Source organism: Actinia tenebrosa, unplaced genomic scaffold (genome assembly GCF_029948245.1).
Source record: "Actinia tenebrosa isolate PJP-AT-01 unplaced genomic scaffold, QUT_ActTen_1.0 PGA_scaffold0__85_contigs__length_37466705, whole genome shotgun sequence".
Taxonomy (NCBI): Eukaryota; Metazoa; Cnidaria; class Anthozoa; order Actiniaria; family Actiniidae; genus Actinia; species Actinia tenebrosa.
In genome coordinates this window covers 3,044,902-3,059,144 of record NW_028292569.1, presented here as the reverse complement: position 1 = coordinate 3,059,144, position 14,243 = coordinate 3,044,902, and the positions used below count along the sequence as shown (strand labels likewise).

General features: G+C 37.4%; 1 protein-coding gene across 1 annotated transcript; it reads right to left on the bottom strand.

Moving 5' to 3' along the window:
* Positions 1 to 5,480: 5,480 nt before the first annotated feature.
* On the bottom strand, positions 5,481 to 14,030 carry LOC116286398 (chordin-like protein 1). The gene is made up of 13 exons (XM_031692916.2): positions 13,391 to 14,030; positions 12,804 to 12,983; positions 11,303 to 11,385; positions 10,241 to 10,365; positions 9,651 to 9,753; positions 9,188 to 9,324; positions 8,848 to 8,977; positions 8,553 to 8,647; positions 7,889 to 7,967; positions 7,542 to 7,711; positions 7,096 to 7,192; positions 6,614 to 6,928; positions 5,481 to 6,243 (listed from the first exon to the last, which is right to left on the bottom strand). The coding sequence occupies exons 2-13, from the start codon at positions 12,806 to 12,808 to the stop codon at positions 6,074 to 6,076; spliced, it is 1,509 nt and encodes a 502-aa protein (XP_031548776.1). The 5' UTR covers positions 12,809 to 12,983; positions 13,391 to 14,030; the 3' UTR covers positions 5,481 to 6,073.
* Between the last annotated feature and the right edge of the window lie 213 nt (positions 14,031 to 14,243).

Genomic DNA, 14,243 nt, shown 5'->3' with positions numbered 1-14,243 from the left:
CCATTTTTGAAGTTTCATAAATAATTCATATTTTTGGAAAAGGTGTGAAAAACACCCAAAATCTCTCAAAACCATAGGCTATAGTCCATGGGTTTTGGCCAAAATTACCCATTTTTGAAGTTTCATAAATAATTCATATTTTTGGAAAAAGTGTGAAAAACACCCAAAATCGATCAAAACCATGGGCTATAGTCCATGGGTTTTGGCCAAAATTACCCATTTTTGAAGTTTCATAAATAATTCATATTTTTGGAAAAAGTGTGAAAAACACCCAAAATCGCTCAAAACCATGGGCTATAGTCCATGGGTTTTGGCCAAAATTACTAATTTTTGAAGTTTCATAAATAATTCATGTTTTTGGAAAAGGTGTGAAAAACACCCAAAATCGCTCAAAACCATGGGCTATAGTCCATGGGTTTTGGCCAAAATTACCCATTTTTGAAGTTTCATAAATAATTCATATTTTTGGAAAAGGTGTGAAAAACACCCAAAATCGATCAAAACCATGGGCTATAGTCCATGGGTTTTGGCCAAAATTACCCATTTTTGAAGTTTCATAAATAATTCATATTTTTGGAAAAAGTGTGAAAACACCCAAAATCGCTCAAAACCATGGGCTATAGTCCATGGGTTTTGGCCAAAATTACCCATTTTTGAAGTTTCATAAATAATTCATATTTTTGGAAAAGGTGTGAAAAACACCCAAATCGCTCAAAACCATGGGCTATAGTCCATGGGTTTTGGCCAAAATTACTAATTTTTGAAGTTTCATAAATAATTCATGTTTTTGGAAAAGGTGTGAAAAACACCCAAAATCGCTCAAAACCATGGGCTATAGTCCATGGGTTTTGGCCAAAATTACCCATTTTTGAAGTTTCATAAATAATTCATATTTTTGGAAAAGGTGTGAAAAACACCCAAAATCGATCAAAACCATGGGCTATAGTCCATGGGTTTTGGCCAAAATTACCCATTTTTGAAGTTTCATAAATAATTCATATTTTTGGAAAAGGTGTGAAAAACACCCAAAATCGCTCAAAACCATGGGCTATAGTCCATGGGTTTTGGCCAAAATTACCCCATTTTTGAAGTTTCATAAATAATTCATATTTTTGGAAAAGGTGTGAAAAACACCCAAAATCGATCAAAACCATGGGCTATAGTCCATGGGTTTTGGCCAAAATTACCCATTTTTGAAGTTTCATAAATAATTCATATTTTTGGAAAAAGTGTGAAAAACACCCAAATCGATCAAAGCCATGGGCTATAGTCCATGGGTTTTGGCCAAAAACGCCCATTTTTGAAGTTTCATAAATAATTCATATTTTTGGAAAAGGTGTGAAAAACACCCAAAATCTCTCAAAACCATAGGCTATAGTCCATGGGTTTTGGCCAAAATTACCCATTTTTGAAGTTTCATAAACGATAATTCTTATTTTTTGAAAAGGTGTGAAAAACACCCAAAATCGCTCAAAACCAAGGGTAGGAAAATCTATGGGTTTTGGCCAAAAACCCCCATTTTTGAAGTTTCATAAATAATTCATGTTTTATGAAAAGGTGTGAAAAACACCCAAAATCGCTCAAAACCATGGGCTATAGTCCATGGGTTTTGGCCAAAATTACCCATTTTTGAAGTTTCATAAATAATTCATATTTTTGGAAAAGGTGTGAAAAACACCCAAAATGGATCAAAACCATGGGCTATAGTCCATGGGTTTTGGCCAAAATTACCCATTTTTGAAGTTTCATAAATAATTCATATTTTTGGAAAAAGTGTGAAAAACACCCAAATCGCTCAAAACCATGGGCTATAGTCCATGGGTTTTGGCCAAAATTACCCATTTTTGAAGTTTCATAAATAATTCATATTTTTTGAAGTTTCATAAGTAATTCATATTTTTGGAAAAGGTGTGAAAAACACCCAAAATCTCTCAAACCCATGGGCTATAGTCAATGGGTTTTGGCCAAAATTACCCATTTTTGAAGTTTCATAAACGATAATTCATATTTTTGGAAAAGGTGTGAAAAACACCCAAAATCGATCAAAACCATGGGCTATAGTCCATAGGTTTTGGCCAAAAACGCCCATTTTTGAAGTTTCATAAATAATTCATATTTTTGGAAAAGGTGTGAAAAACACCCAAAATCTCTCAAAACCATAGGCTATAGTCCATGGGTTTTGGCCAAAATTACCCATTTTTGAAGTTTCATAAATAATTCATATTTTTGGAAAAAGTGTGAAAAACACCCAAAATCGATCAAAACCATGGGCTATAGTCCATGGGTTTTGGCCAAAATTACCCATTTTTGAAGTTTCATAAATAATTCATATTTTTGGAAAAAGTGTGAAAAACACCCAAAATCGCTCAAAACCATGGGCTATAGTCCATGGGTTTTGGCCAAAATTACCAATTTTTGAAGTTTCATAAATAATTCATAGTTTTTGGAAAAGGTGTGAAAAACACCCAAATCGCTCAAAACCATGGGCTATAGTCCATGGGTTTTGGCCAAAATTACCCATTTTTGAAGTTTCATAAATAATTCATATTTTTGGAAAAGGTGTGAAAAACACCCAAAATCGATTAAAACCATGGGCTATAGTCCATGGGTTTTGGCCAAAATTACCCATTTTTGAAGTTTCATAAATAATTCATATTTTTGGAAAAAGTGTGAAAAACACCCAAATCGCTCAAAACCATGGGCTATAGTCCATGGGTTTTGGCCAAAAACCCCATTTTTGAAGTTTCATAAATAATTCATACTTTTTGAAAAGGTGTGAAAAACACCCAAAATCGATCAAAACCATGGGCTATAGTCCATGGGTTTTGGCCAAAATTACCCATTTTTGAAGTTTCATAAATAATTCATATTTTTGGAAAAAGTGTGAAAAACACCCAAATCGCTCAAAACCATGGGCTATAGTCCATGGGTTTTGGCCAAAAACCCCCATTTTTGAAGTTTCATAAATAATTCATATTTTTGGAAAAGGTGTGAAAAACACCCAAAATCGCTCAAAACCATGGGCTATAGTCCATGGGTTTTGGCCAAAATTACCCATTTTTGAAGTTTCATAAATAATTCATATTTTTGGAAAAAGTGTGAAAAACACCCAAATCGCTCAAAACCATGGGCTATAGTCCATGGGTTTTGGCCAAAATACCCCCATTTTTGAAGTTTCATAAATAATTCATATTTTTGGAAAAGGTGTGAAAAACACCCAAAATCGATCAAAACCATGGGCTATAGTCCATGGGTTTTGGCCAAAATTACCCATTTTTGAAGTTTCATAAATAATTCATATTTTTGGAAAAAGTGTGAAAAACACCCAAATCGATCAAAGCCATGGGCTATAGTCCATGGGTTTTGGCCAAAAACGCCCATTTTTGAAGTTTCATAAATAATTCATATTTTTGGAAAAGGTGTGAAAAACACCCAAAATCTCTCAAAACCATAGGCTATAGTCCATGGGTTTTGGCCAAAATTACCCATTTTTGAAGTTTCATAAACGATAATTCATATTTTTGGAAAAGGTGTGAAAAACACCCAAAATCGCTCAAAACCAAGGGTAGGAAAATCTATGGGTTTTGGCCAAAAACCCCCATTTTTGAAGTTTCATAAATAATTCATGTTTTATGAAAAGGTGTGAAAAACACCCAAAATCGCTCAAAACCATGGGCTATAGTCCATGGGTTTTGGCCAAAATTACCCATTTTTGAAGTTTCATAAATAATTCATATTTTTGGAAAAAGTGTGAAAAACACCCAAATCGCTCAAAACCATGGGCTATAGTCCATGGGTTTTGGCCAAAAACCCCCATTTTTGAAGTTTCATAAATAATTCATATTTTTGGAAAAGGTGTGAAAAACACCCAAAATCGATCAAAACCATGGGCTATAGTCCATGGGTTTTGGCCAAAATTACCCATTTTTGAAGTTTCATAAATAATTCATATTTTTGGAAAAAGTGTGAAAAACACCCAAATCGATCAAAGCCATGGGCTATAGTCCATGGGTTTTGGCCAAAAACGCCCATTTTTGAAGTTTCATAAATAATTCATATTTTTGGAAAAGGTGTGAAAAACACCCAAAATCTCTCAAAACCATAGGCTATAGTCCATGGGTTTTGGCCAAAATTACCCATTTTTGAAGTTTCATAAACGATAATTCATATTTTTGGAAAAGGTGTGAAAAACACCCAAAATCGCTCAAAACCAAGGGTAGGAAAATCTATGGGTTTTGGCCAAAAACCCCCATTTTTGAAGTTTCATAAATAATTCATGTTTTATGAAAAGGTGTGAAAAACACCCAAAATCGCTCAAAACCATGGGCTATAGTCCATGGGTTTTGGCCAAAATTACCCATTTTTGAAGTTTCATAAATAATTCATATTTTTGGAAAAGGTGTGAAAAACACCCAAAATGGATCAAAACCATGGGCTATAGTCCATGGGTTTTGGCCAAAATTACCCATTTTTGAAGTTTCATAAATAATTCATATTTTTGGAAAAAGTGTGAAAAACACCCAAATCGCTCAAAACCATGGGCTATAGTCCATGGGTTTTGGCCAAAATTACCCATTTTTGAAGTTTCATAAATAATTCATATTTTTTGAAGTTTCATAAGTAATTCATATTTTTGGAAAAGGTGTGAAAAACACCCAAAATCTCTCAAACCCATGGGCTATAGTCCATGGGTTTTGGCCATAAACCCCCAATTTTTGAAGTTTCATAAATAATTCATATTTTTGGAAAAAGTGTGAAAAACACCCAAAATCGATCAAAACCATGGGCTATAGTCCATGGGTTTTGGCCAAAATTACCCATTTTTGAAGTTTCATAAATAATTCATATTTTTCGAAAAAGTGTGAAAAACACCCAAATCGATCAAAACCATAGGCTATAGTCCATGGGTTTTGGCCAAAAACCCCCATTTTTGAAGTTTCATAAATAATTCATGTTTTTGGAAAAGGTGTGAAAAACACCCAAAATCGCTCAAAACCATGGGCTATAGTCCATGGGTTTTGGCCAAAATTACACATTTTTGAAGTTCATAAATAATTCATATTTTTGGAAAAGGTGTGAAAAACACCCAAAATCGTGGTTATTTCGATGCCAAAAATGAAACTAAAATAACCACGATCTCCTTATTTCTTACCTTGGTTATTTGGAAGCCAAAAATGAAGCCCAGGTTATTTTATCTTCATTTTCGGCTCTCCAATTACGTATAACTAGGTAAAGATAAAATAGAATCTGGTTATTATAGCTTCATTTTATTCTTAGTTTGGTTATTGTGGAGCCGAAAATGAAGCTATAATAACCAAGGTTCTATTTTATATTTTCCTTGGTTATTGGGGAGTCGAAAATGAAGCTAAAATAACCAAGGTTCTATTTTATCGTTGAAAAAGAAGGAGTAACATAGAACCTTGGTTATTATAGCTTCAGTTTGTGTTCTCAATAAATAAGTTATGGATAAAATGGTAGAGAATTGTTAGTGTATTTATTTCAGGGTTGTTGAATTTGTTTGACCATTTTGTGAATAAAACATAACACATTTGTTTTTTCATTTCAGATATTTTTTTAATTAAGAAGTAATTATTACTTTTGTGTTTGGTATTGATTCTTATTATTATCTTCTTATTTTGTTTTCCTCCAGTTTATGTGATGCATAGTATGAGCATGTTTACTATCACATACCATCTTTTGTTCTTTTGGCTTTGTAGATCTGAAGCAAAGCTCATATAGAAGAGTAGATGGCAAGGGAGAGTAAAATGCCGATAAACTCGTGAATTGTGCTCAATACTATTTGTATTTACTCTGGTGCATATCTTTCTCTTGGATTGGATTCGACGTTGTCTAAACTAGCTAATGTAATGCGATTTAGTTCATTGAGGGCTTAATGTTCGCTAACTCTCCTTTTGGCTGCATGACACAATGCAGACGACGTACCAATCCCCTGTGAGCTACTCTGTTCTTTGATTTCCATTAATCTCAGGATGGCACCTATGATGAAGGGCAGGAAAAGATTTGACATCTATTATCTGTCATCCAACAAGATGGTCTTCAAGTAAGTCCTGGTCTAAAGACTCTCTGATAACCATAGCAGTGAGATTGGTGGTATTGTCATGACGGCTCGACATCGACGACTACGGATGCGAACCATTCTCATCAATGCTTTCACATCTTTACGACAATCCACTCCTACTCGACACGGCCTCTTTTCTTTCTCCTCAATGGTTCGTCTTCTTCCTAAACCAAAACCGAAAGCAAACATTAAAAAGGAACCATGGGTTTGAATGAACACGAGAATCAGAACCATGTATTTATGACACGTATCCAGACAAGAAATGCATGAAATGTATGGCAGAGGGGGGGAGGGGGGGAGGGCAGGTGAAATTGAGTGGGGATCGGGAAAAGTTTGGTAGGAAAAAGCGGGGATGGACAAATTTTTATCAGAAAAATGGGGACCTTGCTTAGGGGGGATCGTATTATTTTGCATGACTTTAAGGGGGGGGGGGGTGTGAAGAATTATTCTGGACATTTCAAATTTTCACCTGCCCTCCCCCCCCCCCCCCTCTGCCATACATTATGAACGCAGCCCACAAAGGATAACACTCACCATCTCTAATGACCCCAATGGGCTTCAAGGTCATCCAAGGTGACATGTTTTTCTTAAAGGCTGTCCTATACATGGCTTTCACTCGCACCGTCTTATGCGTCCTGTTGGCTCTCAGCGTGTGGATTTCTATCTTTTGCTTCTGGACAGATTCGAGAACAAAGTGGCCTCTTATTTCCTGAGGATCTTGTTGAGTTGCTTTTGTGGACTGAATGGAGGGAGCACGGGTTTTAGGCACGTATTCATAGACGTTCCAGGACTTTGCTGATCCACAGTGTCGAAGTTTGGTTTGAAGCTTGTTGTACCGGTTTGGTAACCCTGTGAAGCGAAATATCAAGAAGATTAAAACACTTTCTAACCATTTGTGAAAAGTAGTAAAAAACCATGACCTTACTCACCCTAACCCCCTAGAGTGAACCATATGTACCGGAAATACATCACAATTTATGGAGTAAACACAAATAATGAAATCCTTTGGCGCTTACCTTCACAAAATTTACAGCATTCGCCAAATCTCACAACTGGGTTGGCACAAGGGTACGACGAGGGGCAAGATATCCTTGAACATCGAACTTTAGAAAACTGCACCAAAGAGTAAGATAAAGCAGACATTAAATTGTGTTAAATTTATCTTAACTACTTCATGTTATGATACTAATGATGATGATGATAGAAGCATGACAATGTTGATGATGATGGTGATCGGTGATGATGATGATGATGGAGACGATGATGGTGATAATCTTGATGATGATAATCCTGATGATCATGATGTTGGAGATGATGATGATGATGATGATGGTGATGGTGATGATGATAATGATGATGACGAGAATGAGGATAAATAATGGCAATAATCACAAAGATAATGAAGGTGATAACATCGATCGATAATGCAGATGCTGTTGGTATGACATTATTATCAACATACCAGACATTCACACTTGATACAATTCGAGACTGAATCTGCCACAATGGGCGTCCATGAAGTGTTGTGTTTGTGCACTCCCATCAAGTTGCAATCAGGGTAGGGTACTGCTGGCTTTTGAGGGGTAACTGGATTGGTCTTCATCGGAGGTACCTTGGTTGAGACCTTAGAACCTAAAACAATGCATGTATCAATTTATCCATCCATCTAAATCCCACACCCTGATCAATGGTGGATCCAGAAAGATTTTAAGGAAGGCTGGCTGTTACATACCTAACAGATTCAAGCACAAGTGACTAGAGACAGTAAGTAACATGGAGACAGTTGCAGTGTGCATTATACTATTATACCTGCGTGGCAGTTTTCACAGCACCGTGGTATACAGTCAGGCCCATCACAAGGTATTTTCCTACATCGAATCGATGAATTCTGAAAAAAAGAAACCGAATTGGTTCTTTAATCAGGAGTCAAGGTTTGGAGCCTTGGTTTGGACTATTAGAAGTAGATCCACTACATATAGAGGCTTTGCACCATTACGTGATAGCAGCCATGACAGGAGACAGGAACAATTGAATCTGGTTTAATCTGATATTGACATTAGAAATACACCTAATTGAAAAAACGTTGTCGGGTTCAAAAAAAGGTTATATTATATCATCAAAGCTAAGACCGAAGTGGAGCATGGGAAGACAAACAATTATGCTTATTTCATGCGGATTGCAGTTTTCTTTTCCTGTGCACATTTTATGCATCATGGCTTTGGCATGTTGTTAATCTAGGTCGACCGACTTTGCTCTACTGTGCATTTCTACATGTCTATATACAAATATAATACACATTTCGGAGTACCCAAAATCCTTTTCGGTCTTAGCTTTGATTATATGACCTTCTCTTTTTCAATTAGGGGTAATTAATGATCAGTTTCCGAGGGGGAAAACTCCATTATCGTGCCTCCTGTCATGGCTGCCATTACTTGATGGTGGAAAGCAAATATTAGTGGATATATTTAGTTACCTTGCAAACGCAGATGATGCACTTGGTTTTATATGCGTCGAGTAATGGATGCCACTTCTCGCCCTCTTGGTAGTGACGTCCTAGAGACCAACACCCTGAAAATAGACAAGACATCATTATCAAAGTAGACATCATTATAAATACTATCATCATCATCATCGTGATCACCATCAACAACATCAACAACATCATCATCATCACTATCATCACTATCATCACTATCATCATCATCATCACCACCACCATCATTATCACCATTATTATTATTTACCATCATCCTCTCGGTATAACTGACCTGGTTTATAGGGTGTTTTAGACTTGGGTTGGGACGGACAAACTTTGCAGCAAGAATTCGGAGAGGCGACAGGCTGACTACTGCATGTTTGTTTAGGGCAGGTACGGATAGCACACGAAACAAAACCATCCTATATTAAAGAGCAGTTAAACAAACATTGATCATGCTATCGGATAGACGTAGTCGGTCAGTCGGTCAATAGTTCAGTCGGTCAGTCCGTCAGTCCGTCCATTTGTAGCGCCTTCCTATCTGTTTATCAATATAAGGATTATAAAATTCAATACAATTGGTTGGTTTATGGTAATATTACAAGAATTCTGATTGGATGTATTCAACTCACCGAACAACTGCAGTCAGTGCACTGATTTGGTTCACTGTTATCAGTGGGTACCTCCCACACCTTGCCATGAGTGTACGTACGTCCCATGTAGGAGCATGAGCTAGCAGACTGCTGTGAGTATTGAGACTGGGATGAACCTTTAAATGGATACACACCTTGATTGGTCAACTGATGTCACGTGAGAAAACTGATTAAGTGAAAGTACGTTTTTTTTAATTAGGGGGGAGGGCTAGGAATTCGCAGTAAATTCTTAATAAAAGGTCGTATAACTTTCACTCAGTAGGAAAATCATGATTCACTTTACCCTCCGGCGTCAGTAAAGACGAGTGTCTTAGGATTCTCCGTGCGAGCCCACAGCAATCCTTAAACACTCGTCTTTGCTGATTCTCGAGGAAAATGGAAAAAGTGGGACTACTCGCAGACTAGGACTAGAGGGAGCTTGAATAGAGGTTACATGGTTTACCTGGACATTTTTTGCAGCATTCACCATCTTTGATGTGCGGGTTTGCGCATGTTAACTTTTTACATTCTTTTCTTTTGCAGACGACTTTAGCGCCTTCACTGGACTGAAGAGAATAAGGAATGAAAAGGACATATCTATAGTGTAGTTATATACATTCATCCATCATTTCCATCCATGCATATTCAGTCACCAGTGATCCACTCACCCACAAGCATATGCGTCCATCCGTCCATCCGTCCATCCGTCCATCCGTCCATCCGTCCATCCGTCCATCCGTCCATCCGTCCATCCGTCCATCCGTCCATCCGTCCATCCGTCCATCCGTCCATCCGTCCATCCGTCCATCCGTCCATCCGTCCATCCGTCCATCCGTCCATCCATGAATGCATGCATGCATCCACCCATCCACCCATTTATCCATCCATCCAACCATCCACCCATCCATCCACCCATCCATCCATCCACCCATCCATCCATCCTCCCATCCGTCCACTCATCCATTTACACTTCCAGCCAAAAAAGAAAAAAAAAATGTTTCCATTCAACAAGCTTTTAAAAATAATTGCACATGGAGTTATTTTTGTACTGACCATCTCACAAACACACTTGATGCAGCTGAAGTAGCCATACGGTAGGAGTAACGGGTACCATGTCTGAGAGATGTTATATTTAACTGTGTTAAACGTGCAGTGAAGGGCAGGACTGCTTGAATTGGCTACAACAACAAACAAACAACAGTTTCTATACATTTGCTGTATATTTGACCAAAATGCTTCGACTTGAAACAATTAATTGAAGGCAAAAGGAAGTTCTTATATCTGCTGTTCTTGACGTTAAGTTTGGCTAAAGCACCACCGTTATTAAGTGCAGACTCATTTACTCAGAAAGACTCGATTTAATGCTGAACTGCCTCGTTTAAGAGTTAAACGGCCTCGTTTTAAGGGAAGACTGTGGGAATAAATTTAATTTTGGGAAGCAAGATGGCGAAGCTTCTGATCGAATCTCTCTCCCAAAAAGTATGCGTGAAAATGGGAATGAAGCTGTACATGCTGTAAGTTAGTACCGGGCGCTTACTACGAAAACCATCCTTTTGGGAAGCCATTTCAATGTTACAGCTTGTTGTAGTGTACCCTCATACAAAAACCATTCTTTTGGGAAGCCATTTCAATGTTACAGCTTGTTGTAGTGTACGCTCATACAAAAACCATTCTTTTGGGAAGCCATTTCAATGTTACAGCTTGTTGTAGTGTACGCTCAGACAAAAGCCATTCTTATGGGAAGCCATTTAAGTGCGTTACGGCACGTCGTACCGTGTAGGTACAGCAATTAAGTCAGTATCGGAGTTTCCTTTTCATAAGAAACTAGTTCCATTACCGTTATGTAAGATACAGTTACATTAGTGTTACGTAAAAACGTTCTTCATATAAATTTCAGACAATCGTCTTTACCTCCAAAGCCAAAACTTATCAAATAAATCAATTTTAAATTTGTCTTTCTCTGTGAACTCTCTTCCTTTCATAGAATGCACGGTCTAGACCATGTGAATAACTGGTTCCCCAGCGAGCGAGCAGAGCCAATCTTGAATATCCACCCTTGGGCATGTACAGGTTAATCTGCCCTTCAGTACACACCAATAATCAAGTATCACTCACCTTTTCTGACGCGTTTCCCGGGTGATATGATTCCTCGGCTCATCTGAAAGGCGAGAACGAGTACGACCAAACAAGCATTTACCCTAGGAAAGAAAGCCAAGGTAAGTCGGTCAATCAGTGGCGCGCTTCCAGAATATCATCTTAAACAAAGATCGGCTACTGAGTTTAAGTGACCTCGTCCTTGCACGACGTACATGAGCAATATATATAATCGTCAATGAAAATCTTAGGTGACTGTTAGTTACTACATATTTCTTTTAGAGACTCATTTATTTAAGCATATTATTCGACTTTCCCGCTCCCGTTACATCTCTCCTTGGGTAGGCAACGAAGGCTCCTCATAAGATAGAGTAAAAAATTAAGACCATTTGAGATATTGATAGGCTTGGTTTGCTTATATTAGTGCTAGAGATAAGGGATCCGGTCAAGAATATAATGATAATGGAATTCAAGACAAACCGAGTCACGACTTCTTGACGACGTGCTGAGAGAAGGATTTCAGCACGTCATTAGACCCTAGGTGAATGAAATAACTAATGAACAATTAAGCCTAAGTAAGAAATGCTCAAAGCCGACCCTGTAACCTCGTTTCTCGGTCGGCTCAGAATCTCTTGGAAATCGAAGGGGGACCGCGAGAAATAATCAAAGCAGTCGTTTGTGATATCATCATTTTTCTTCGTTCAACTCGTAAAACAATTAATCTTTAATAGATAGTCATTAAAGTGATAATTGGACACCAAGTCCAAAAATAAACATTTATTTAAGTATCAAGTCAGTTTAGAAAGTTCAAATCAGTCGAAAAAAAATGCAGAAGTCAACGACAGTACAACAGATGAAATATTCATGGAATTCCTGAGCCGTCCGGCGAGGTCTTTGTTCTGGTATAAAACTGCTTTAACCCTTCTTGAAGAGCTGTCGCTTGAATTGAGATCAATCACTAATTCAGAGTTTAATTGATACTAAATATCTCTATTGAAAAGTTATCTAAAGTCACTTGTGGTACTGATATTGACAGCTATACTTGAGTGCTTCATCAGGAATAGCGTAATAATATTCAATAATATGCAACCGAACTAACGCCCAACAGTTATTTCTAAATTGACTTAGATTTAAACCACATTTGGGACTCGAAATTAATAGCTAAGCGTAAGAAATTCTTGATTGTGGTTAGAATTAAACGTAGCCTTGAGCATAAATGGATGGTGTTTGAGAAGAGTCATTTAATTGCACTTAAAAATGAATGCTCTCTCGTAAATGCTCTCGACTGCCTCGTGCTGCCCAGTAGAGGCTAGAACGATGCAATGATTTTATTTTCTACGACCTAGAGTTCAATCCCAAAGACTACATAACGTGGGTAAATTTTCCAACGATTTGTTGACATTCATAACGAAACGCTGCCCGAAACGCAAAACATTTGGACTGACGCAAAAAAGTGCCAATATAGTGAATCATAAAGTAAGCAGCTTTCTTAATTCACTTTCAAAACGAAACCGAATCTTACCTCATAGTTGAGTCTTTTTAGCAGATTCTTGCTTGTCCTTGAATATTTCTAGCACAATTCTGAAGCTGAAATTCAGTGGCGTCTTTGGGGAGAAAATCTAAGATATGAGCGGGTCAATTGACTGCGGTTTGTAGAAGACGTACAGTCTGAAGAATGTAGTGGGTTACAAGCCGATAGCAACTGTCAAACAGAAAAAGTGTTGAAAAATTACTGTTTTTTAAGGAGGTGTTGGTGGCGCCACGACTCTCGCGCTTCTAATAACAATTGATCTCAGCAGTTATGATGAAACGTAGACTGACCACGTGGGACAGACTGGTTTACAATGACAAATGAACCTGAACTGGGCATCAAATTGGGTTCTACCAGGCCATATATTTTTTCTGTCTAGATAATAGAATTAATGATATAAAAGTAGCACAAAATTCACACGTTTACGCTGATAAATATATGTATTTTTTCAAGCAAGGCAAGGACCGTGAATTAGAAGGGTTGAAATCAAAATTCGTACGAAAAACAAAACATAATTAAGTTTTTCAAGTTGGAATATTCTAAAACAAACGTCTATTTTGTAAAATTAATCACGTTACCTGCACAGATTACTGAGAAGTCACGAATAGAATTTTGGCATCCATTGTCAAATAGCAGTTGAATCAGTTTTCATAACGTTTTATCAAGTTTTGTCCCTGATCAAGTCATAAAACCAAAGTACTCAACCTCTTCCTGGAAGACGAAGAAAGAATCCAAAATGATCGACTTACTCTGACCTATAAACTATAAAAAGAAAATGTTTAAGAACGGCTTCTTTTGAGCGCCAAATCCAGGAGAGTTCTCAGTTGGACGTGGAGTATCAAATAAGAATTTCGTTTCTTGTTTTCGTGCCTAACAGCCAGACCCCCACTTGTAACACACATTAATGACGGTTCAGTATGTGCCAGCGACCGGGATTGGTTTCAAGTTCATCTAAGCAAGTCCTTAAACGAGCCGTATCAGCTCTAAAATATTATAGAGTTTCGTAGAAGAGTTCGTAAAAGATTCATGACGAAGTTAATCCATCGCTTGGGGCCATGAAGAACAAAGAGGATTAGTATTGGCTTGTATAGACTGTTATCTAACGCAAAGTTATTCATCATGATCCTCCCTACCGATTTAGATCATTTATCTGTCGTTACTCGAATGCTTTATTGCGCTTGATGCTGTGCGTGGGTCCATGGAAGATCGTTCAAGATCACGTTTGTCAAAAAAACTACCCGCTGAAAGGACTACGCCATGTTTATTGCGCGCTGGAACGATTATCTTAAAGATAATTTTTTCTTCTTTTCATATTTTGAAAATAAAAAGCAAATTAGTCTTTGTTCTACCCACTGATAATAACTTATTATTTATCTCGATTCTATGATGTACTAGAAGTTTTAAACTGTTAGTCTACTTTCAGTTATCTTC